The 22878-nt window shown below is 42.7% G+C and overlaps 1 protein-coding gene and 2 long non-coding RNA genes across 10 annotated transcripts in view; 2 read left to right on the forward strand and 1 right to left on the reverse strand.

The window, feature by feature from the left end:
• The window catches only part of LOC105692460, a 196977-nt gene that overhangs the window by 145664 nt on the left and 28435 nt on the right, over positions 1-22878 (reverse strand). For 5 of the 7 annotated variants that reach the window (XM_048657495.1, XM_048657490.1, XM_048657489.1 and 2 more), the window contains one exon: positions 7730-7768. In XM_048657495.1, coding sequence (XP_048513452.1) covers positions 7730-7768 — 39 coding nt within the window. Of the gene's footprint in view, positions 1-7729; positions 7769-11644; positions 11767-13783; positions 14437-22878 lie in introns of those variants that run through there. The other 2 variants (XM_048657492.1, XM_048657491.1) reach the window with 2 other exon arrangements.
• LOC125501467 lies at positions 14588-17351 on the forward strand. Its single transcript, XR_007279039.1, has 2 exons — positions 14588-15227; positions 16304-17351. It is a non-coding gene; the product is annotated as an uncharacterized LOC125501467 (long non-coding RNA).
• On the forward strand, positions 18528-19849 carry LOC125501466. Of its 2 annotated transcripts, XR_007279038.1 has the most exons (3): positions 18528-18670; positions 19246-19340; positions 19428-19849. It is a non-coding gene; the product is annotated as an uncharacterized LOC125501466 (long non-coding RNA). The 2 variants fall into 2 exon arrangements; XR_007279037.1 differs by lacking the exon at positions 18528-18670 and having other exon boundaries at positions 18831-19340.

A 22878-nucleotide genomic window follows, 5' to 3' on the forward strand; every position in this document is an offset into this window, starting at 1 on the left:
TATTTTTTTGCCGAAATAGGAGCGTCGTACCGAAAACTTTTCCAACAATTTTTAACACCGGCCAAAATCTTACGAGTTTTTCAACGGCGGCTTCCACAGCGCCGCTTGCATTTATAATCTAGGGATTTTGGAATTCGGACTAAATTGGTTTTTCTACGCGACGTTCCGACGCCAGACCTTTCTCATCTCGTGTCCCTTCGCCTTTCTACCTCTATTTTTCTTATACTCCTCTCTCTCGCTCTCTTTTTTCCCTTATACGACGCGTACGTAAAGCGAACAGCGAATTTATCCAGGATATGATTAATTTTTGAGTCACAAATTTTTTTACAATAAATACGTTCTGCGATTCGAGTTACGTGTACCGTGCGGCTTTTTGGAAGCAAAGCCATACAACTATTTCTACCGTTAAGTCACAAAGTAAACTTGTACTTTCAAAGAGGTAATAAAGCTCCGAAGTTATCGTACTTCTAATATGCGTTCGCGATGTCCCGAAGTCGTAAATATTATCCAGCTGACTAAAACCCAGCCCTGTTTTGTTCACGCACCGCCGTCTCGAGTAGAGGAGCAGTCCGCGGCGACGACGACTCCCGTATCTTTCGAGTTCGAAGGGACGACGAAACTTGCGGTAGAACGGTACATTATAATCCATTCGGACCGTACGTAGTTACCTCGCACACCTCGTACCCTATACAACGATTTCAGAACCTCCGTGCGTTTTAGCTTATAGCATCGCGTGAGTCGTCGCGATACCGGAATGCACCGGCTAGGGTATATAATCTGCCTTTATCGACTCAGAGATACGGTCACCGTGCAGCGTTTGCCTATAGACCAGCCAGCTAGCTAGCGTGGGGTGCTTAACTCAACAGCTTCAATATAAATAAGGAAACATATTTTCAACGTAACGACATGGAAATGTAGATACGTGTGTAACAATAATTCTCAATGTTTTTGCCGCATGATTCACATGTGCAAAACTTATATGTATATATATAATATACGTATACACGTTCGATTAAAACCACATGCGCGATCGTCCATGAAAGAGAACCAGTGTTCACATTTCGGTCGATGTGTTTCAATTATTTTATTTTTCTATTTTTTTTGTTTCTTTCCCCTTCGAGCAAAGATTGAACCTCGGTGCTTTGATAAGCTTCCGTTTGCGGTACGTGAGATATAAGAGGAGCGTATACGGCGTAGTAACGGTCGATGTCATTATAAGCACTCGGCACGTTTAACCAGACGTCGTTGTTTAAACTATGGCGCGTATAAATACGTCTTCTTACCAGTTAAAATAAACGTTAGAATATCCGGAATGAGAAAAAACAAAAAAAGGAAAATCTCTACGAGTTTAACTACGGCTCGAAAATTCTTCAGCCATTCTGTATTTTTGCCGACGGTAGACGAAGTATCTTGATTCGAGAAGGGAACGAGCCATTCACGACCTGAGTCTGCCCCTGGCGCCATCTGTGGCAAGAGTGAAAAACTGATCGCTGAAATCCGTGCTACAGGATGCTGATGCGTTTCGTACACCGGTTTCATACACATCCCCTTCCCGTTAACGCGCGTCCCACGCGTATGTTGAACACGTCGTCTTCGCTGTACGTTCGAATAAAGACACACACACGTATTTACGCAATTCGATGCTGCACTCGTTACAGACGCGTTGACGACGACGACGACAACAATTACGATTTCACTATTTTACGACGTCCTTGGTCTGATTTTCTGCAACCGCAGTTCGTTGAAAAGCCGCGGTAGCAAAATACGGATCAAGTGCCCGCTATTGTCTCGTTACGCATACGCATCCCGTATGCTCCGATTGACGAGATGTGCGATACACATACGCAACTTTCAAGGCGAACGAATTCGAAAAAAGAAATCAATCGACGGATATATTTTTTTTTTTTTGTTGGCCTTAATTTCAGATTCTGAGGATAATTTTGTAATAGCTGTTTCTTATGTAATATGTGGCGGTCCGGAGGTTTGCCACATTCTCGAGATGTTCGCATAATATCATCGCGTCACCGTGTATAACGATCCGGATCGAGAGGTAGTTTCTTAAGTATAACCAAATTTATTCACTGTTATACTTGCTCGGACATTGACCCAACTACCCAAGGTCCCGATTACCCATCTGCAGCGGGTTATCGGAGGTTAATCGATCCTTCGATTCACCTGACGTCCAATTAGCGTTCACCTGAAAATACCGGCTTCGATCCGCAGATTCAATTCGATTAAAAGCCGCGGTGTGATTATAAAATGGAGTTCGGCAAGCCGAAAACTACCTGATAATTGAAAAATTAAAGTACGCCCCGTGCTCTCGAAATTTAATTGAAAAATGATCAGCCATTTTTCAAGTGTGAGAATAACAGACACCCAACGATGGATTTTACTAACTTCGTTTGTCTAATTTAAAAAAAATTAGTTTCAATAGAAATTCGAATTCAAAAAGTTGTCCTAAAATTTGTTCCCGGCAATCGCATTTATACGGTCAATTCGGGAAGTTGAAAGTGTAAGAAAGTTTCTAATTTAAAGTTTTACCCGTTGGTATTACATGCCCAATTCTGATCGTTCCGTGGTAACTGGAACATTCTGACCCGAACACAGCGGGCACATCCTTTAGGCTGGTATGCCTGTCTACCCATACCAGTTCGTCCTTTTGTCCGTAAGGTACGGAGTGTATCCACTTCGTGAACTGCAGGGTATGTATACAAGAGGGGTGGGGGGTACTAAATTTTCTCTACCTTTTACACAGCCCCCTCAGCTATTGTACACCCTTCGAGGGGACGCCTATCTCTCTCCCTTTGACTAAGGTCGGTTCGCGGACAAAAAGACGGAGAGAGACGGAAGAGAATTAAGGGGACGAGGGGGTGTGCGCAGCATCGCGTAACGTTGACTTTGGGTCGATACCGTGAAACGACCCCCAATGGACAACCCCTGGCGGGCGGTAGGGTTTTAGGGGTGGTTAAAGTCTCGGGGGTTGGGCGGGACGAGTCGTCGTCGCCTGGCCCTGGACCACCCACGATACCCTCCCATCCCCCAATTTCCTAAGATGAACGAAATTGAGTTGAACGACTCCTGAGAGATGGCGCCACGGAATCCTCGACTCTAATACCGGAATCAATAGCTTTTTTTCTCCTTATCGAATCTATACATCGATGATGAGATAGATTCGACTTCAATTTTCTCTCTCGAAGATTACGATTGAGAATCGAAAAAATAGGGTGCTCCGAAAGAGAGATTTCATTATTTGTTATTTCTCGTCTACTCCTTCGAATATATATGGTCTTTCGAGTTCGTTCGTTCTTCTTTTTCATCCCAAGGAACGAACCGACGACCTCCTGGCCTTTGAAATTTTCAAAACTTTTCCAAGACTCTTTATTTTCTACAAAATTTGAATCACAAGCTCACGAATGCAAACACACGTCTGAGTGGAACGCGCTTAGCGTGTAAGAAAAGTAACCACTTAACGGGTTGTGTATAAAAAGAAAAAACGAAACGTTCGCTCTTTCATTTTTTCAAGAGCACCGTCAAAACAACGTCGAAACCACCGTGGGATTAAAAAAATACAGATACCGGCGGCCCTCGACATATGCCGCGGAAAATAGAATCTTCAGTCGAGACGGCGATATTTTCTACCGATCTTGACGTTACATGTTCGTTAATTTGATGTTGAGATAAAATATACGGAAATATGTGCGGAGAGAAGAATTAAAAAAGAGAAAAAAAAAAAAAAACACTCGAAAAAAAAAATCGCAGAAATATTATCTATAATCGTACGAACTATAGGTGGAAATGGCGCATAAAGATTGAAGTACGAAGTCTATAACCGTACGCGGAAGATACTCATCGATTGCAATATCGCCGGTCAGCAGAAATAGGTTGCATGCTGCTGCTGCTGCTGCTGCTGCTGCCGCACCGAGAAATATACTTATACCTATAAGGTATGCATAACGAGTGAGATAAAATGCGGTGATTACAGAAGAAACAAAGGACGCCGACCAACGTTCCTGATTAGCATATGCCTTAGGTAATACTTAAAGTTCACGTAAACGTTGGTAATGTAGCGTGTATAGGTTTCGGTGTATATATGTATATAATACGCATATATACATACATATGTATCCGCGATAGAGCCCCAAGGAGTCGAGCAATATTACATAGGGACGACTGGAAGCAGAGAGAAAAAAAAAAAAAGGAAATAAGTACAAGGAGGAGGTATAGCGGGCTAAAGGAATGGCCGATACTCGGAGTGAACGTTCAACCATTTAATCGTTCCTCGTTCAAGAAAACTCTCTCCCTCGTTCCTCGCGGATCTCGAATCGGGCGAAGGGCGAGAAAAACGGAGATTAGCGATGAAAATGTAGATGAAATGAATGGAAAATAAAGAGCAAATGAAAATGAAAAAAAAAGAACCTTACTGCAGCAGAATCCGGTCTAATAAACCCGGTCGTGCGCCGGTATATAGAACGCTTCTAATCCAGAGTAAACGACGTACATCAGAAACGAAAGAAAGCGTGACGATTGAAAGGATTCATTTGTAATCCCCCTCGTCCTGAAAAAAAAAACAAAAAAAAAAAACCATCCCGCGACCAGCCGATGAAACAAGTTTGTGTTCACCGATTTTGTGCGGCTGGTGTGTATTCCCGTCTCTTTTCCGCTCCTTCTCCGGGCTCATCTACTCCTCTCTCGTCGTCCCTGCTCTCTTTTTCATCTTTTCTTTTCCCGCACCGCAGGCTGCGGCTCTTTTGCCCCGCGTGGCGGAGACGAGAGAGCGAGCTAGCGGAGAGCGAGGGAGACGGAAGAAAAAAAAATAAACACAGAACGAGGACCCCCCGTACGAGGGGGCCAATCAGAGAAGAGCTTTTCTCCGCGTTGGTCGATCAATGTGAACCTCTCTGTACCGACATGCACACGGCATACGAACGTTTCAACCAACCCACACGAGTTTTCCCCGTCAGCGAACGCGTCTCGCCCGGCTCTCGCGGAGGGTTCCCATATTCTCTACCTATGTTTCTTGATTGGTTCATTTCTTTACTTTTTTCGCCATTTCTTATTTAGTCTGAAAATAAAAAAAAAAAAGACAAGCTTCGTCAGTAAAAACGAGAGCGAATCACTGTACCACTCGGTATGTTACCGTAACTGTCCCCCCATGTACAAGAAATCGAAAAACTAAAATCGAAATTCTCGAATAAGCTGCAGAGTAAACGGACGAACTTTTATCGACTTTCGTAAACTCTCACGTGCATATCTTACGCCTGTAATTGAAAAAAAATTAACTACGCGATTAGAATTAATAAAAGGCGCATTGAAATAACAAGATTACAATAAAACCCACGTCGAATGAAGTAGTTGTAAGATATAATTTTCAAATATAAATAATTATCAATTAACCATCGATCGTAAAAAATAATTGAAACGGCCGATAGTCTATGTAAACTATAAAATCACACGTAATTCCGTTCACGAATCCCATAAACACCGTCGTGTAGCTATATAGGTATACGTATCTGTACGACTTTTGACTTTCATCGAGCTTTCAAAATTAATCTCAAGTCGCAAAATAGTTGGAATCCCAATTTTGAAGGAGGCGCGTATAGTTTTTATACAACTCGCACGTACACGCACACACACACATACACACACACGCAAGTACATCCAGGCGTGCCCTTTCGAGTCGCAAAAGGAGAAAGGTCGGCGGGGGTGGTATAAGAATTACGGCGAGGGAAGCGCGATGTCTCTAGACGCGCGCTGTACTATACGGGAGTTTCATTCTTCATTTTGTGAACTCCATCTATCGAGAAGAGTGGCTCTTTCCATTTCGCTTTCTGAAGGGTTCTTCGCTTCCTTTTGATTGTCCCTAAGGTTGAGTATAAGGTGTATATATATATATATATATATACGATGGGACGTTCCCCGGGAACCGGTAGGTGTACTTTTAAGGGATGGTTTCCTCGCGTATACGGTACAGTAGCTGTACGACCAGATTCGTTGTAGTTACAGTTTCGCCTTCGGTGCGCGCCGATTACGATAATCGGATTAATTAATCCGAACGGAATGACACCGGTGCACGGTACACCACCCGTCCCCGTGGCCCCGGCAATCTCATCCCCGATTCCGGACGCCTTTTATGTTAAGATCTTCGAATCAGCGTCGCGACGCCTTTCGTCTTCTACCTATATTGTATACCCTTTCTTATAGGTGTATAATACGGTTGTCTTTTCATCCCGTCCGCGCAAGAAGGTTATTCAAGGACTATAGGTATACATACACTTTACATGTATTACACAGGTGAACACAGCTCGTATATATACCTACGTACCTCGGGTATACGTACGTACAGTTACATTAGTTTGCGAGATTATTCACACAACGCGAGGAAGCAATGTTTGAAAATTTACTCAGCAGGCCGGATAGTCGGAGAGCGTTAAAAGTAAATTAAATTAAGATACGGATCTATGTCGGTCGTCTTCCAGACGTTTTGCGTAAGCCGTGTTTTCCCACCCTCTTTTTCCTAGGTAAGAATATACCGTTCTCCCTTTTTACTTTATTACCTTCTCTTCCTTCTTATACCTATGTAGATATATATATATATATGTATGTATACCACTTCTTGTTCTACTTCTTACCTAGCTTTTTTTCCTAAGGGATACATTCCCTCGTAGCGATGTATATTATACTACATCAGAGTTTGCTTCTCTTCATTTCTCACCGCGAATCTGCAGCCCGAAGTACGGCGGGTATAATATGTACAGTGGCCCTGTGCAAAGTATATATCCGTAATACGCCTATCCACACGAATAATCAAGACGGCAAAGTGCCCTTCGCTCGTTCATTCGGGTTGCTTTAATTTGCCCGGTATTATAGTTTTCACCTACCTAATAAAACTGCGAACGATGCGCGAGCGGTATATTTCTATTTCTATTTAATTCCCCGACTGTAATAATCGTCGCGAAATTTTCCTCGACGAAAATCTGAAATTGGTAAAGTTGGAAACGAACGAATAAGAGCGAAAAATACGAGTCGGTCGAGCGAGCTGACCAAGATATTATGCGATCTACGAGTGGAAATCGCCAAAACTCCGTCGAGCTGTGCAACCGTCAAAAGCGATGAAAATCTGATATCACGTATCGATTCATTTTTCGTAAGATATTTATTCCGGTGTCCCACGTGGAAAGCAAACAAGAAAAATGGCAAATTTCGAATCTACAAAACAGTCGAATTGCATATCGGAGCTTCCGAAATTAATTATGGAATTTAATTAATTAAGCTTGATCGAGACAAGCGCGTATAGTCGAGGAGTCGCGTTATCCCGGTTCAACGTTGTAAATTGCAAGCGATCTAATTTGGGCAAACTTGCCTAGAAAATAGTTCAATTGAACCCAGGTATGTACGAGTACGTATATACAACGTCATAGGTATACATACCTCGGTATATATTCTTGGAAAGTAATACCGTTGCCGAGTTCCTCTTAATATATAAGATACCATCGGCGAGCTCCTTGTGTAAGGAGTCGCTATGGAGATCCGAGGAGTCTGGTGGGGATGAGGGTGTAGAGCGCGCGGCGAAAGGTAAAAGGTAAAAGGGCAAAGGGCGCGGAGTGCTTGAAAAGGCTAAAGTTTAGCGAATAAGGCGCGGCCGGGTTGGTACGGCGAATACGAATTGGCTGAAATCTAAACGATACAACGGTACACTACTCAGAAATTAAAGCAGATAATTGTCACTCACCCGGTGAGCGCCGTGCCGCCATTGTTCCTCTTTCCGCATCTGTAAAACGAACAAGAGAAGGATGAGAAAAAAATTAGTTGTATATTCGAATTACGGACGAAACAATGATGATGAATAAGAAAGTTGGAAATCTGCAGTAATTGCATAACCGCATATAACGTTATCCCCGCATAACGAAGAGTTAATTAAACGTCGGGCAACGATCGCGCGGCAGTGCAGAAAGCCAATTATATCGCTGGTATGATTTATAATTATTTCGCATGGGACGATCAGAGTTCGAGAAAAAAAATCTTTCGATAATCGTCCTCGCGATACAAAAGAGAGAGAAAAAAAAAAAAAAAACAAAACACCATTTCTTATCACTCGATTACGATAAGCGGTATATCGAACCTACGTGCACGGTATACATATATATTACGGAGCGGAGGAAAATTCACTCTCCATTTTAAAAGAACAAAAAAAAAAAAAAAAAACGAAACAAGTCGAGCGTTAAATTTGATTCCGATCAATCTACACGGGGGTCGGGTGCGTGGATGACATGATTTCGATGATTGACGTCGAAACTTTGAATCGCTCCAGAAAATACATGTAACAGCGAGTAATGTAGTAATACAACCGCTAGATCCCATGGTAAATTTACCGCTTGTAGAGGTGCAGAAATTGTAAAACAATTGCCGCTTTTAGATCGACCCACGTACGTACGTACATACGTTTGGAGGTAGGGTATATCGTAAAGCCGACGCAAACTCATTTGCGCGAACAAAATTGAACTCGTTTCAACCACGATAAGAACTGTACTGAGCGACCGGCGGTCGCGTCCCATTAATTTTTTTCATACCTATACCGAAGATAAACGCTATAACCGTCGCGACGCCACGCGTCGCTGTACAGCTCGTACACGCTACACACGACGGCATCTACATAGTTCTGCAGGGGGAAAATTCGCATTCACATGTCGCGAATGGAAAAAAAAAAAAAAATTAATAGAAATAAAAAAAACGAACGAATCGGTAAATTTGAACGAGTACATAGGTATAAAATCACCATCGGAATTCGAAAAACGAGGATAAAAACTGCAGAGCGTATGGTACAATATGAAATGAAACTCCGCGCGACGTTGTGTAATGAGAAAACGGCCTTAGTTGGCAGATTGTAATTCTGAATAAATTTCACACGTTGATAAGAACATCGCGATTCACTCGGTGAAATATATGAGGGCGCGTTGCGCATATTGCAGTGATATAACTATGCCAATATCATACAGCAAGGACGGCAAGATTTTACTCGTTTCGTTGTGGATATCTGCAGGCGGTCGGAACGAAAGCAGGTCCTAAATGTATTTACCGGAACGATTTGATTCTCGCGATTTGCAATCTAATCCAACTATTCCCATCCCGCGCCTACAGAATTTTGCTGAGGCTCCGGACGAGGAGAGTTCGAATATAGTACATATATACCGATGTATAGCTACGCGGCCAAAATCTCCTTACATATTTACATATAGATATACCTGTATATATATACCTGAAACTCGCATAAACGGCTCCGCGCGATAAACGACGATTTTTCACGGACTGTACGGGAAACGAGAGAGATAATTTCGCATCGTTTTCTTTTCCGCACTCAATATATATTTTTTTTTTCACTGACAATTATATCGTTTTTATTTATTTATTTTTTTTTTTGTCCGGCTGTTCCAGATACACGCCGATACATAGAAAGTAGATCGATTCGCGTCTATATTCCGGTTTGAAATTCAACCCCCCGACCCGATTTTCTCCTTTCTCAATTTCGCATTTACTTTTTTTTCCCTCCGCTTCCTTCGCGGAGGTTTCGTCGACCTGGGCGTCCCGATTGCCTCCTCCTCCCATCGGCTCCACCTGCACCCGCCTTAAAAATCTGATCTCACAAAAGCGAACGGTTTCCAAGTTGAAGCGAAACGTTGGAAAAGTAGGAAAAGAAAATAGCGCGGCGGCTACCTACACCTACCTACTCCGCAGCGTACCCTGCGGGATTCGTTGCACCGGGCGCCATTATTTCACTTCGGTATATATATACCTATGTATACGTTTGCTGTATACCATTCGCATACCGCCGTTGCCGTATATCGATGCATGCGCTACTACTATAGGGATCCCGTCCGAATTCAACAATGTGCGGAGAAAAATACCCGTTTGGATTTTCGCTTGTCGGAGCTGCTCTCGTTTCTCCGGCTCTTTTATATTCGATTTTTTACACTTATTTAAAAAAAAAAAAAAAAAAGATTCGAAATAACGCGAACGCGAAGTGAATATGTTGCGCGCTCGCGGTATAGCGCAGCCGGTATAAGGAGTGTGGGGTACACACCGTGTATAGGAAAAGGTGGCGTTTAGTGAAATAAAAGTTCCGAGTGCACAGCCGTGAACCTTTATCAAAAGTTCTTTCGTTTAACTGCAGCTGTAATAAAAATGAGTAGCGGCTGTACATATATATATATACATATAACGATATACCTACGCGAGTTTGAATTCGTTCGAACGTGTTGAAAACTCTCACGATTTTATTTCCCTCCGGAATTTATATATATACAACTCACTGTACCAACGTTGATACGAGAATTGTAAATTAACAATGAACAAATTACGCGATGATATGTGTCCTGAAAATTTTCAGCTCTAGATATTTCCGAAATTCCAACGGATGATACGCTGATCGGATACCTACGTACGTACCATATCGACTGGGAAGATGAAAAAATTATTGATCGAAATATTAAGCTGCCATTCCTAGTCGGTTCGCCGTTCTCAACGCCGCGATCGTTTGTCGTTGACATAACTGACATAAGCAAAGTTTGCGGTAAGCTTTCGGTTGATTGATTTATTGGAAACCTGGTTAAGTTATATTTGAATAAGGCCAAGAGTTACGTTCGCATGATCGAAATATATACGCGACGCTCGAGTTCGTGTCGTCAGCCCTCTGACATCCGGAATGTATACATATATATTCCTTCACATCGTGAAAAATAAAAAAAACTGATCTCATTTTTTCAAATCATCAGATAAATATCAGAAATGTTTTTTCACGTTGAAGAATCGAAGAAAAATAGGAAAAAAAAGAAAACGAATAACGGATAACAGCTGTGCAGCGGAATCTTCGGGGCAACGGTGATTTTTCGTTATAAATGTTAACCTTCGCGAAAGTAGCGAGGTATAGGTGTACACCTAGTCGAATGCAATAGGTGCATATAATACGTGTACGTTTGTTGGGCTCAGGGGGGTATTAAGTATAGGTCTCTGTATTATATATCGTTCGCGCGTATATTCTACCTGGTGGAGAACCGGCGCGTAGTTGCCCTAGGTAATATCGCATGAAGGTAAATAGGTGGATACGTATGTACATATATACCTGTATACATATGCCCTGCGGCGTTAGGTGAGGCATGAAAATAAATTGGTATAATCAAGTCAGCTGAGATGGATGGGGGATGCATGCAATCTCGTTGAACTGCGGCGTATGCATACATTTATAAACGGATTGCATCGTACGGTATAGACGTACATACGTATACCACTAAACGTGTACGTGTTCGCGAAGGCTTCTTCCGCTGCACTCCGTATACATATAATATCCGCGCAGGTAAATTTTACTCTCAAATTTCACTATATATTCGCGAATCCAATCGTCTAGAATGCTATTGTATACGTGTACACGTATAATAAAACGATGCACCCCGATTGAATGTTATATATATATAGAATTCATACGAAATATCAAAAAGACATTACACGTGAAATATATATATATTTTTCTCTCTTTTTTACAACGGTATATAAATGTGGTTTCGCAGGGCGAGGGCCGAAAACAGTGGAAAAAAAAAATCATAATCGGGAATGAGGAGATGAGCGAATGGAGCGAGTAAATATTTTCTATATATACCTACTACAAACATGTACGCGAAAACTGCAAGAACGTACGACGTCGTATATGGCGGTATACCTTCGGGGTGTATTATTATCCGTATCCTATGTATACCTCTATGCCACCGGAATTCGTATCATCTGTATAAAGGAATGTCGCACGTAAGAGTTGTTGTCTGTCCCCAAGATGAAATCACATCCCGTGAGATGAACGGCCTAACCTAGGATCAAAACCCTGCAGTATCCGCGGTAGGCTCTAACCCAGTGTAAGCAGGAAGCTTTTTCTCTCCTCTCTTCATCTCCTCGGTGTGGGTAGAGATGAAACTAGGAGAGACGGAGGCGAGGGTAGAGAGAAGGGGTCGTCGGCAAAGGGGCAGGGAGAAGGAGGGAAGGGGGAAGGGGGTGTGTAGTTCGCTGCGGCCGTGTCATCCCTGCAGTATCACCTTCATTACACACCTTATGACATCGGCCGAAGCTTCGCGCGCAACCCCCCTTCCCTCCCCCCCCCCATCTTCTTTGGTATATAGAAAACAAGATAGACCTACACGTGTTTCATCTACGTCGAACAACCATCCGCGCCCGTCATAATACCGAGCACCGTACCTCCGTGTATCTCTACTCCTCGCCTCGCTTCTCCGTCCCGCGGAACGAACGGGAATAAAAACAAAATCAAAAAAAAAAAAAAAAAACGAATGCAATAAAATGAAACAAAATATCCAAAAACAGCGCTCTATACCGTAAAAACAGAAGGTATAAGGTATACATATGCGTGTATACCTACACACAAGTTTCACCGCCTGATGGATTCGCCACCTGGATGCTGCGACGGATTATTTTCCCAGCTTCCAGCGATACGGAGGGGGGAAAAATGGCAAATTGGTTCCGACTTCGCGGTACAGTTTTATAATTTTTTTGTTTTCTTTTATTTTTTTTATTTTTTTTTGTTTCGGACACGGTTATACTTGTTCGCGGATGACCGCCGTTTCGGTCCATTTCTATACTTTTTCTCATTTATCTTTTATTTTTCGCTTCGTTTTAGACGGATTTCTATTTTTATTACCGCGGGTATAAGATAAGAGCTACCGTTACATACTGCTGTGTGTATAGGTAAAATTCACCTGACCGACAGTCCAGAAAAATAGATATGAAGTAAAAAACGGAATACTCCACCGGGACACGCGTATACTAAAGTTCCATACGATCCGCTCAAATATTTCGTCAGCTTTTATATAAATTTCTTACGAAAACCTATACTGCACCCCTCAATTTTCTTCCGCAGTTTCCGTTAATTTTTTTTTCCTCAATTACGAAACAACCTTCCTCGCTTCGCGATGATAAAATTCCGAATATTTTTCCAAACTCTCGACGCTGCGAGCTTTTTACCTGCGTAAAACCGCAAGATAAACTCCAGACATGAGAATTATATTATTGGTCAATAATTTGCTGTATTATGTTATCGTATACGCCAGCGAAAAAAAAATCCTCCTTCGAAATAAATGTAAGTATCGCGAGTACGGGTTGCTAATTAAGCCGATGATTTAATCCACGTTCCCTGCAGAAATTCTCTGAGCAGAGTCGACGACATGACGAGAAAAAATGAAAAAAAAAAAAAAAACCGAGGACATCCAACCATATTTATATTATTTGCAACGAAGTGTACTCGATTTTTTCAACATTTTTGATTTTTTCTCTTACTTTCGAAAAGTGAGTTTTACGTGTAATAAATTCCAGAGCAATGGTTATCCTTTTCGAGGATGCACCCTTTCAAAAAGAATTTTACCATTCGAAGCGACTCTAAGGAGCGTAAAAAATGGAGCAAAAACTTTCGGAAACCCAACCGCGTCAACGGCGAAAAGCCACAAAACTTATGGAACAAGAGGAATAGGCGTCCTTTTTTTGTCCAATTTTTTTTTTTTTTTTTTTCTGCTTTCCTGTTTCTCCCGAGCTATAGATGCACGAGTTCCGTTAGGTCCGGTCGACCCAAAACTGACCGGTCCGTTAATTGTGCGAATGCCAAACGTGACAAAAGCTGGTTGGCTCCGACTAAGTAAAGGGCGTAAACGAAGGGTGCGTATATCTGTAGTGTGCATATATATATATAGGAAGACTCGGAGGGAAGAGATTTTTTAAATTTAAGGTCTGATCTCTGTTTGCTTACCCCTGCAGCGGTAAGACAGCAACGTCTGGTCAACTTTTGAAATTTTTATTCGATTTCCTTCGGCGATCATGTCGCGATAATCGAAGAGATGGAAGTTCTCGCCGCTCACGGTTCTCCGAATCCTTATAGGCGATAATACGGTCAACTCTCCGAATCCGTCTGATTATATCGAAGCTCTTTGGACCAGGCGGAAGTCTTCGAGTAACTGCGAGTTCTCTTGGTTGAGTCAAGTTCTTATATGCAGGTAGTTAACCACCTGGTTTATACTATTCGATTTGTGTGACTCTTATTGGTAACTCGGCTATACCGTAGCGCCATTTATAGACTCTTAGCTTCTTATCGGATGTGGAAGGAAATGTTTTTTTTTTTCTTCTCATCATCCGTTTTTTGTTTTTTTCTCTCTCTTACGCATTTATTATTTCACCTTTTCTTTTTCGTTTTTTTTTTCGTTCGATTCCCCCTTTCTTCTCTCCGTTTCGAAACGTCGCCCTCCTACCGCCGCTCCGGTACGGTACACGTTGGAATAAAAATTTCGCATCGCCGACGTCGTGTGCACCACGAGTTATAAACACCGCTATTCACCGACGGCAAACACACCATGAAAAAGTGTCCATTGTGAGCAAAGTATATTAAAATAAACAATTCAATAGCCGTTCGATATCCGCGCGACAATTAATCCCCGCTCTCGTATTGGTCCTCGCTCGTTACCTCGACAAAGACCGAGAAGAAAAACGACGGTTTAAAACCTCTCGACTATGTATAGGTGTTCTTTCTTTAGTAATTATACACTCAGCGTCGCGACGCTTGTATCAAAGTACGCATGGTACACCAAACGGGGAGCGATCTATACTTCGTCCCTCGAAGTTGTTTCTTATCTAATCTCAATTATACATCGGTACCGAGTAGGTGTATACGTCTACGTAGCGTGTGAGAAGAAAAGCGAATAAAATGGGATAGCTCCGGATCAACGACTCTACGTTATGCATGAACGTAAAAATTTAAGAGAAAAAAAAAAGAAAAGAAAATTTACTCCATCCGATCGAACGGAGTCGAATACTCGGGCCCCCGAAGCAGCTCGACGTGAACTTGGCACTTTTTTTTTCTCAGAACGCAGGATTTCTTTGTAATATCTAACAGTGCCAAAGAAGAACAGTGACCGATGCGGCTGTTCGGGTGGCGTCGATAAGAGCGTCGTCAGGTGTGCCTCGGATCAGTATTGGAGCTAGATAACGAGTGGCTTGTACCGATACTCGTTGGTAGCACGTAATATTGCATAAAAGGTATAGCCGTGGCTTCGGTATCGCGACAGCAGCAGCAGCAAACGGGGATTGAAAAGTAATTTCTTATCGTATCAAAGTGGCAATTTAATTAAATTCGATTGACTGCTCCGCTCGTAAACCTAGTTGAGGATTTGTTCCTGTTCACGATGCAGTTGCCGATTTATGTATGTATATAGTAGCCGCTGCAGCGTTAGAATTATAATAGTAATACCGTACGACTCGCATGCACCGCTAGACGCAGGTATATAGAGGGGTTTTTTGTTTTTTTTTCACCTCTCCATAGGCGTCCAACGCTCAACTTTTATCCCCGTGCCCTACTGACCCATCCGATTGTTTCCGAGATTACGTCACCCCAACCTCACCTCGCGGTAACCCGATCATTTTTGTTCTTCTGTTTTCTTTTTGTTTTTGTTTTTTTTGCATCAACTTCCGATCCGGAATTCCTATACCCCGACAGAAATTGGTGTAACGAAAACTGGAAACTTTAGCCATTAGGGTTTCGCACGAAGGGGTCGTCGAAAATGGCGATGGTGGGTGGACAAATGAGTGCGCGAAGTGACGCGCTTCTTTCTTCTTCACTACCCATTCCGACGGTATAAGTTTCATTGATAACGTGTCTAGTTTTGAGATCTGAGGAACGCGACTGTGCTATTCGATCAGAGGTCATGTTTCGTTGTATTATACATGAAAGGAAGAATTCGAAATGGCCGTAAATCGGGCGGTGAATTGAACAAAGTTGAAGAACATAATTGGAAAAGTCGAGTGCGATTATCGAGCGATCATCCCTCCTACACGCCGACATCCGATCGTCTATTGTCGGGTAATTTCGACGCCCGTTTCATCGGCACAATATCGTCGAAACAATAAATTATTTATCCACCGTGATAATGTAACCGCATTGTTATCGAACAGACATCGTACCCGATCGCCTAATGACATCCGGATTATTTCGTAATATTAATTTCACCGAAACAAACGATCGCCAAATGATGCGATCACTCGTGTGTATCAATCGATAAAATTTAAGCACCCGTCGCGGTAACGCAGACGACATAAAATCCGATGTAGGTATATGATATTCGACGAATCACCGGTGAAAAGTGATAAATTTTGACTATCCGTTAAAATAAACAAAATTCATAGATACAACACGTTATTTATTTGTACGAGACCATCCGAACGTAAACATTGTTCGTGCGGTTGAAATTAATCGAGGATAAAAGAAAAATCTTCATTCCAGATCCGAATAATCTCGATGTACCGTGCGCGGGGTGCAGCTGACAATGAGAGAGAAGGACGGAACGTGGTCAACGCCGTCGAGGGGACCGAAATGCAGCGAGTCCTACCCCTCGCAGCCAATGAAATTCACGAGATTCGTGCGGGATGGGCGGAGAGACGAGATACACCGCACCGAGCTAATATTGGATATTAGGAAGCCTCCGGAGTAGCGGCAGCACGTTTCCGTCCACCGATATACGACGTACACATCCGATCGCCTCGATGATACTTACAAATGTTCGTACGAGACTCCGCGCAACGTATAAGAAATCGCCGATCGTCCGATCATATCGGACGAAAAATCGCCACCCGGATAGTGCGGTAATTGGAGGTAACCTGCGCATCCTGTCCAACATTAGTCCGTTACACCGATACCCTAAAATGTGTGTCCGTTTTACGGCTCGCAGTCGTCACAATGATCGGAGAGGAACGGTGGAACGCGGCACGGGCAAATGCAATGTGCAAATATATATACGCGAGTCGCGGCCATTTATGTCTACTCGTAATTCGTGATTACCGTACAGCGTATAGGTGATACGGAAACTACGGCGGTCCATCTCGCGTGTCGCTCTAATAATATCCGCGTCCGGAGATCCGCGTATATGTATATACAGTGGTGTAGTACCTACAAGAATATACGCCGAGCGCGGATATTCGAGCTAGCGGGGTCGGTTAATGGGGCTGTTTGAATATATATGCGAACTGTGGCTACGTTGCACATAGTTACGTATTTACGTATGCGCGCGTTACACCTGCGTAGGTAGATACGTCTGCGGTCCGCGTCCGCGTCAACGAGTGCCCATCTCCCGCACTCGCGGATAACGTGTATAGGATACACGTCCCAGGCTCTTCCAAGTCCCAACGTACCTAAATGGAGTACAGACCGTATATCCCACACGTATCCGGGTCGGAGTTCTTTTATCCCGAGGGAAATATGGAGCGATATTGGTAGCAAAGCGTAGTGGCCACGTCCGCGGTGACGCGATACATGCACCCGTCTCTGTACCTTCCATACTTTTTTTTTTCCTTTTTTTTTTTCTTTTCCTTCTTTTCTCCCTTTTCCTTCTCTCTTCATATTTTTGTCAGGAATGTATCCTACTGTACAGGGTGAACCGTTAACGAATTCCGAGTTGGCGGGCAGTTCACCTTTGGAACACCTGTATTGACACGAGAAATCTGCGTCTATATAACGGAAACAAGTTTGTCGTTTTTTTTCAACAGATTTTTTTGACCCTTAGAAATAAAAATCGGAGCTTCCGTTTGAGGAGACAAAATTGACTTAATTGTCAACCTGAATGAAAAATGACGATGGTATCATGAAACCTTTGTCCCAAAAATTTTCGAACGGAAATTCGCTGTTCTCGAGACGTTTCGTTGACTCACGTCAACAGTGGTCCACCCTGTATACAGCTTGTCATTCCCCGCAGCGAGAAGATCGCTGGAACTTTTCACTTTTTCATTTTCGTTATACCTGGTGTATATGTATAGGTATACCTACGGGTTTCTATATGGCTTTTGGAAAACAAATTCAGCACGTGTATATATATATCCTACCTACCGAGTTTCTCATGTTTGAGGTATGAGAAGCGGTCCAATTTACATGGTCGCCTTTTACCTAGGTATACTCATTGTGTATCTCATCGGAAAATAATCTACCCCAACGTTAGACACGAAGGTATAAGTTCGGGTTCAAACGGAGATACGAAAATACCTTTAGCCTTATTCCTTTCATATCGCCTCGCACGGGAAATAGGGACCACCGTATAGTTTCAGTATTTTTTAACTTTTCTTCCTTTCCAATCGTTATCTAGAATATGTGCGGATGAGTCGAAGTCCGTGGGAATCACAGACGATGAAGTTCATACGTAAGTCAATGTACGATAAAACGAGATCATGCATAGGAAAACGTACAGTTGGCGAGCAGGTGGACATTTCTATTCTTTTTATTTATTTTTTTGTTTTTTTTTGTTTCTCGTTTTCGGCTGATTCTTTTTCGGCGAACGCACACACACACGCGCGCGCGCGCCTATACATATATATATATATATACACGCATCGTGCATGTGCACGTGGACTGGCTACCTTTATTTTAGTTTCGTCCCCGCTAAACGTGACCGAAAAACCCAGAAGTCGAATGAAAAAAGGGGGAGGGGGGGAGGGGGGGGGGGGGAGAACCGTGGCTCGGTGATACAGAATAGGAGGCTGGAGGTGGTTTCTGGTCTTCGAGTCTCTCAGGGAGGATATCGGAGTCAGCAGGGGTTTCGTGACGCCATTTTATCCATACGTGATCTCTACGAAATACGAAAATTTCTACGTGACTGCTGGTAAGGTGGGTACTGTATACATAGGTGCCCATTTACCCGTACACATGCCCGTGTCATACTCGAAATGGACTCTTCCACGTTTCGACCTATACGTTGCGTGTAAGCCGACTAAAAGAAAGCCGATATGTTTCTTCTAGTTTTTTTTTTTTTTTTTCAATACTTTTTCTCTACACTCGTTGGTTATACAATTTCAAAGATGACTTTTGGTAAATTGCCGGAAACTGAATCAGGAATAAATGACAAACGACGAGGGTTTGGAATTTATTCGGTGACGTGTGGCTACAATGTCTGTAACGAGAGTTTTAAGTTTTTCGGGCAATGTATGGGGTTGTTTCTTTCCCGAGAAAATTCAATGAATCGTATCGTCTCATTTTGAGAATGATGAATTTATAGTTTTGTAACTAAACGATGACGGTTTCTGGTAAAACGTGTCCAACGAAACTAAGAAAGAAAGAAAGAAAGAAAGTATAAGTCGGCGATGACGTTCCCAACGTGACATAACCGAACCGAAATAAGTTACGGGGTTTCTCGTGAAGTTAACAAGTTGTTTTTTTTTTTTTTCCTCTTCCCAAACTAATAGTTCCGAAATTAATGCGCCGCGACTCCGACGCTCGTAAAACTCAACGGAGAACGTGAACTCGAGAACGTGAACAACCCCCGGAGGATTGAAAGAATGTGTGTATAAAAAAAAAAAAATTTTCCCCCAAAACTCAATTCACGTCTCCGAATAATCGATCGATATTTTTCCCCATCGTTTTACAGATGCGGTCGACAAAAACCATCTCAGCTGGATCCGGTAATTATCCTCGAGGAATCATAAGACGTTCGAAACTCTGCACCGACGTCTGACACATTCCTCGACAAGATCGAAGCTACCGCGTTACATTGAGACACAAAATTGTTTAACATGTACAATAAAAATTTTTACAGCCCGAACAATTTGCATAAAGCCTGTACAGATGATCGGTTCATTCGAATACCCACGTTATACTTCCTATTCAATATTCTATGACATTCGCTCTTACTTTTTATACGATTTTTTGTCCGTTTGGCAGGAATCGCATACGACTACAGGTGTATAATAGCGTTTAGCGTCGCGAGTGTTGAATGGCTCATCGTATATGTAACGATGAATAATTTGCTAAGCCAGACATGTTATCATAATAAACGATAAAATTTTTTAACACATACGACCCTGAATGTTAGACTACCGCATTTAATGTAATAATAACATTTATAAGTTGAGAACAAGCGGACGAGTAAACGATCGGTAAGTATTTTCACGCCAAACAATTATTAGTACATGACAGGTGAGTTGTAATAAAGCAATGATCGTGTTTAACGACCCACTATATTACACACGTCGTCTCCTCGCACCTTGATAATTATTCTTATTATTTTTTTTGTTTTTTTTTTGCCGCCTTCAATTTATTGCAACGCGTGATATTTCATTCAAAGAATGAAAACATAACGTATAAAAAAGTCTGCACGAGCGCGCATCAACCGCGTATACCGCGTATTTGATCGATGCGATATCAATTTATAATACGTCGTGTTCAATTATATTTTACTTTTATAATTCTTACGTGCGACGAATTAATTACAGCGTATAAAAGGTATACAGAGACGAACCATACGTGTTATAAATCGAAATGTGAGTGAATTGGTCGAGCGTGGTGGGGACGCGCTTCATAGGTTGGTGGTATACATGTATACATATACAATATACCGAGGATCAAAGATGGGTGTTTCGTTTCAGAACCAGTCGGTTCGGTCGGCCGTGATGGCTTCCCATGTTTAGATTAGTCGGGTTAATGGAGTAGCCGAGGTTTGAGCGGCCAATGGTGTTTGACACCTGACACGTTTTTTTTTCCCTTCTCCAGAAAACCTCCCAAAGCCCTGCCCAGCGACCGGTATTATGGCCACCGTGTCGCGTACGGCTGGAAATGAGAGAAGAACGGGGAAGAAGAAGAAGAAAGAAAAAAAAAAAAATATCGGACAACGAACCCCCGTGGGTACCGTAACTCCCCCCCCCCCCCCCCCCCCCTTACCCCGGCGTTACGTCCCCGTCCCGCCATCGCTCCCGCTCACCGATACCTCGGAAGCCATTCCGATTCTACCCTACTCACAATTTCATATACCGTCAGAACTCTCCCGATTGCTTTTAACGAATAGAATGAAAAAACGGTCAGCGAATGACATTCTTTCCAAGGCGAATAAGAGAACCTTCCAAGGTCTTGATCAAATACGTAGAATTGATTTCTTCATCTTTTGATAATCGCGACGAGGTTGGAAAAATGGTGTATGTAAATTTCGGCGTTTATTTTAGTTTCCGATTCCTCAAATCTCCGGTATGCTATATAGTACGTGGGGTTTGGTATTATAGAAGTTAACGTCGGAGATGCGTAGCGGGTAAGAAGAAGGATAAATATAAATTTCGGAGCAGAAAATCCACTCGCGAATGGTAAAAGGGGATCACCGATAATAGCCGCTGCTGCTCCTGCAGGAGCTGCGTGGGACGTAAGTAACTACGTGGTAAAGTAAGGGGGATATCCTTTCCATGTGTGCGCTATCCATACGAAGCGTTTTAACCGCAAGAAAATCTATCGATTTCCGAAATCGTCAGATTTGCCGGAATCTCATGCATTTAGTACGTGGAAGTCGTACGTATACGCACGTATGTACTCCAGAGTCGCCGCCGCTGCTGCATAGTTTTTTTGTTGTTCGTGCGCGTCGCCATTTTTACCACCGCGGTTGTCTCTGTGTGCGTAAAATACCGCCCGCCCCCGCAGGACAATGTTGTTTGAAATGCGGGAGAGTCCGTGCAGAATAAGTCGCGGCTGCAGTCGGACGAGAAGAATAACTTTACGAGAACACAAAGTTTAAGGTATAAGATGGTATAAGGTATGAGAAACCAAAACGAAAGTCTCGCATCCCCGAGCGAACAAAATATGTAGAACCCCCACCACCCCTCCCTCTGGAGTCCGACAACTTTTGTGTTCGCCACGGTCTCTTTCCTTTTTAGTGGAAAAATTGCACTGAGAGAGAGAGAGAGAGAGAGAGAGAGAGAGAGAGAGAGAAAAAAAAGGTCCAGACTCGAGACTCCGGGGAGGACCTGCATACTTCGGGACAAACATGATTTCAAGTAATACCCAAACCCACCTAGAAAACTAATAAAATTCCACGATATTTGTGGAATCGAAAGAACACCATTCGTGTGCTCGCTGAGTTGCTATACCGCCGTGGCGGTTTCCTCTGCTACGTTTCCAGCCACTCTGCGAGGATGTACTTCGAGACTTTGTAACCTCATCGCTACGTCTAATAATGTAAATGCTTTGCTCCAAACTTCTGCGTTACTTTTTTTCGAAAAAAAAAAAAAATCAGTTTTCTTGGCAAAAATTCGCTCCAACGAATCGTTGTATTTATATCAGATGATATTTTAGTGTGCGGGGTATAACAGGAAAACTAAATCGATATCGGCGGACTTAACGACGGCCATTCGGTATAGACAGTCCCGATTAACGCGGTGGGAAATTAATTCCGCTATCGGCAGCTCATTCATAAATCTGTAAAAAAAACGAAACCTGTTTCACACGCGATAAACACGAGCTATAAATCCAACCTCACCTAATATAACTAACGCAGCACGCGCGCGGACACGTTATACGTCACATCATGTGTCTTTTACCGCACTCAAGAGGCTCGTTAGTTAGCAACGTATTGCGAACAAAAATTTTCTAAACGCGTATCAAACTCGCGGACATATATCGGTTTGAGTGCATATCTCTTAGCACGTGGTTCGCAGGAATTAGAATGACAAGTTTTTTTTTCTTTTTTTTTTTCTCCTCTTTTCCAGGAATGTTCATTTATAAAACATGGACCCGTCGAGTGAAAAAACTATCACGTGACTAATTTGCAAGCAAATTAGCGTCGACGTTTTTAATGACTTAATTTAATTTTTCGTTCCCGTCCGTTCGCATGATATATCCATAAAATTGGTAAACCCCGTGGAACGTCTTTCGCAAAATGAGAGAGCCCCGTCGGACCGCTGATAGGATGGCAATTAAGAAAATACGTGCAGGTAGGACGGGTATACATATACGTATCCCAGGTGTAATCAGGTTCGGAAATCCATGCCGTCGTACTACGACCTCTGTTATAATCGAGGCGAGTACAAGGTGAAGAGGGGTGGAGGCTGGTGGCGGTGGTTTCG

Source organism: Athalia rosae, chromosome 6, assembly GCF_917208135.1.
Source record: "Athalia rosae chromosome 6, iyAthRosa1.1, whole genome shotgun sequence".
Taxonomy (NCBI): domain Eukaryota; kingdom Metazoa; phylum Arthropoda; class Insecta; order Hymenoptera; family Athaliidae; genus Athalia; species Athalia rosae.